This window comes from Elaeis guineensis, chromosome 16 (genome assembly GCF_000442705.2).
Source record: "Elaeis guineensis isolate ETL-2024a chromosome 16, EG11, whole genome shotgun sequence".
Taxonomy (NCBI): domain Eukaryota; kingdom Viridiplantae; phylum Streptophyta; class Magnoliopsida; order Arecales; family Arecaceae; genus Elaeis; species Elaeis guineensis.
This window is the reverse complement of record NC_026008.2, coordinates 39,522,857-39,526,047: the sequence shown is the minus strand read 5'-3', so window position 1 is coordinate 39,526,047 and position 3,191 is coordinate 39,522,857. Positions and strand designations below refer to the sequence as shown.

At 40.7% G+C, this 3,191-nt stretch overlaps 1 protein-coding gene across 1 annotated transcript; it reads right to left on the bottom strand.

The window, feature by feature from the left end:
* Positions 1-6: 6 nt before the first annotated feature.
* Positions 7-941, bottom strand: LOC140854310 (transcription factor BHLH3-like). Its single transcript, XM_073250061.1, has 2 exons — positions 324-941; positions 7-224 (listed from the first exon to the last, which is right to left on the bottom strand). The coding sequence occupies exons 1-2, from the start codon at positions 864-866 to the stop codon at positions 42-44; spliced, it is 726 nt and encodes a 241-aa protein (XP_073106162.1). The 5' UTR covers positions 867-941; the 3' UTR covers positions 7-41.
* Between the last annotated feature and the right edge of the window lie 2,250 nt (positions 942-3,191).

The following is a 3,191-nucleotide window of genomic DNA, read 5'->3' as shown; positions in this document are numbered from 1 at the left end:
CATTTCCAAGCAATGGGCTTCAACCATAGACAAGAACAGGACTAGCTAGTACTTACCTTGGGAGAGTTCCTCACCAATATGTCATTTGGATTCAATTCCTTGAAGATGCCTAACAAATTCGGCTGCTCCGAGCCGACTTCGATCTCTTCCTGCAATCCTTTGATCCTTTCCAGCAGCTCTTTCATGTAATCTATGGTGTCACTAAGAATAGAAGTCCTATCCATCTGCCAATATAAAGATTCCAACTCTACTGTCATAAATCCAAAGCAACAAAATTTTAAAGATACACGCAGTCCAAATTTGATCCAGGATTTAAACATTACCTTGCTGATCTTTGGAACAATGGATCGAAGCATCGACAGCCGATCGTTAAGCCGCTTCCTCCGCCGTCTCTCGGCCATTAGATTCTTGGACTGCAGCCCCTCGGCTCTCCTCTTCTTCCGGTCACTGCAGCCACCCATCCCAAGAACCACCGGCGCCTCCGCCGGCGGCCCCATCTCCACCTTGCAAACAGTCTGCCCATCTCCGACCACCTCACGCCGATCACCGTGGACCACCGGGCCAACCTTGCCATCCTCCAATGGCGACTGCACCGACGACGACTGGATCTCCGGTGCTGCCGCAGCAAACCCGGCACCAAGCAGGCGGTAGACTTCGCTGAGGCAATCAAAATTGGGCTCCGCCGGCGCGGCGAGGCCTTCGAATGCTGAGAAGCTGGGAGGAACAAGGCTTTGGTTCTCGTGGAAGCAATCCAAGCTGCTTTCACTAGAGAAGAACTCATGATTCATTCCACCGGGGAGAGTGTCCCATGTCTCCCCCCTGAGAGCCAGAAGCTCTTCCAAAAACCCAAGCTCATCTAGCTCCATTTTACTCTCCAGAGCCTCAGAGACAAGCCTACAGGAAGAGAAGGGTGGTGGTGTGAGGGTGCACCTACCATAGGAATTATATATAAAACCTTTGAGGAACAATTATTCCTTCTAATTAATGAATGCAACATATGACCATTAAAATATATTAAATGGATTAGAATCTATAGATAGTTTAAGATTATGATGGAAAATCTCTCTCCTTCTCTCTCTCTCTACGATTATTTTTATCCCTGTCACTGCGATCATCAATCTGCAGTCTTTTTCACAGAAATCTGCGATCTTGGTGGGGTGATAATTAAATAGAATGAAAAGAGAGGTCTGACCCACGGGATTGTTTGAAACGAAAGGGACGAGGAGTGTGTCAGGTTCTTTGTACATTTAACATTCTTGTATAAGGGCATAAAAATATTGCAGGAGGGTCACGGCGAGCTACGGAGAGGGCCATATGTTATTGGGACTGCTTGTCCTGGAGGGAGAGCCCTCTCGGGTTCGGGCCTTGGGTTTGCTCGAGGGTGCAAGTAGGGTGTGGGGAATGGCGCCTTGTTTAGGGCCTCTCGGCTCCTCGTAGAATATTTTGGTCTAGACCTGTCTCTCGGTGGTTGCTGCTTAGGTAAACACCAGTCTCTCAATTACTTGAGAGTTGACATGTCTGATAGCCAATGCAAGTTTCATTAAGGCAATTGAAGCTCCGATAAGTATTGGCATGCACACAAATTTTTCTCTAGAAAAACATATAAACCATGATGCGTGAGTGTTCGAATGAAGAAGGCTGGTCTGATTGAATAGAAGAGATGGCCTTTGAAACCAAAATTTTGTTATGATGAGTTCCTTCAATAAATTCAAGTCTCACTATACTAATTTGTGGGTTGCAAGTATCATGACAACCTGATAATTTTTGGCTGTATTTGGAAGCGAAATAAAAAATTCAGAGTAACGTTAAATGGAGTGACCTTGATGGAAAAAAGATTGGATTGATTTATTCTATACCATTTATGTAGAAGCAAATTATTTCTAGATTAAGTGAGATAATTAAATTAGGAGGAGAAAATATAAAGCATTTATGATGTAATTTTTTATAAAAAAATATCACTTCCGTCTTTTCAACACAGTTACTTTCACATGCTCAAATAACTGTTTGACTGAAAAGAGATAGAATAAATAGATTAAATAATTTTTATTTCTCCTTATTCCACTCCCAAACATGACCTTAATATTTATACAGGATTCTCAAATTATCATCTCACGTAGCTAAGAAATTTCCATGACTAAATTATTCGATCAAAGCAAATTAATAGGTAAGCATTTCGCCATGCTTATGCAACTAGATTCCCTCAACAGTGGTTATATTTGTTGTATTATGATTTATACTAAGGTAAAGCTCTTGGTCCATACATCTTAACCTCTCTTCCTTCTTTGAATTATATGCTGTTCATCCTCTCGTTCTATATTCGTCATCACAACCAATCATCACCATCTTATCATTGTCGTTCCATGTTGCTGTGGGGTTTGGCATCACAACTTGCCATGTATCTTAGTAGCAACAACCAGGTGTGAAGGCTTGGGCCAGTGGTTGGACTGGTAGGTGTTAGCCGTTTCTGGAGAAGTAACGCTTGGAGACTGGCAGGTTTTGCTCGTTTTGGTGTTAGCCGTTGCTAAATGTTCTCTAAACAATTACTGGAGTTTTAATATTGATTAACCATTAGAAGTTATGCGTACGGACTCATATGAATGAAATTGGGAAGTGTGAAGATTGGAGAACCAAGTATCATGTGTACTACCTTACTGTGCTGGATTCTGTTTGTAACCTGGAGTAGTACTTTGGTTTTCACTAAAAATAAGGGACTTGGGCACTTACGCCATGACCACGATTAACTTTTGAGGCTTTCTTTATATATATAATATATATATATATATATATATATATATATTTTATGAATCAATAGACGAATATCTCTCAATCTAGAATGGGAAGATACATGGCAATCAAGTGAATGATGGCAATGTGTACATGGTTCCTTGCATAAATGGGTTTGCTTCTTTACATATGCAATGAACCACACCAATCATGGGGCAAAAGTAGAGATGGATCCTTTTTTTTTTGTTTTTTGAAAGGATAAGATGCATCCTTTCATAGATGAGTTGGAATGTATCATAATTTATAAGTTCATAACTTTGCATATTGTTAACGATTAATATATGGCTTCTTATTAAGTTAAGCTAAGAAAATATATATGCTAATACTCTGTCTACAAAGTATGAGACCACTGTTTTGGTGTATTTTGTTTAGATGGATCTACCTCGCTTGTATATGTCCAATCAGGC

Coding starts and splice junctions, on each gene's coding strand:
- LOC140854310 (XM_073250061.1), bottom strand. CDS start 866: ATGGAGCTAGATGAGCTTGGGTTTTTGGAAGAGCTTCTGGCTCTCAGG. Junction 225..323: donor TTGTTCCAAAGATCAGCAAG/GTAATGTTTAAA, acceptor TTATATTGGCAG/ATGGATAGGACTTCTATTCT.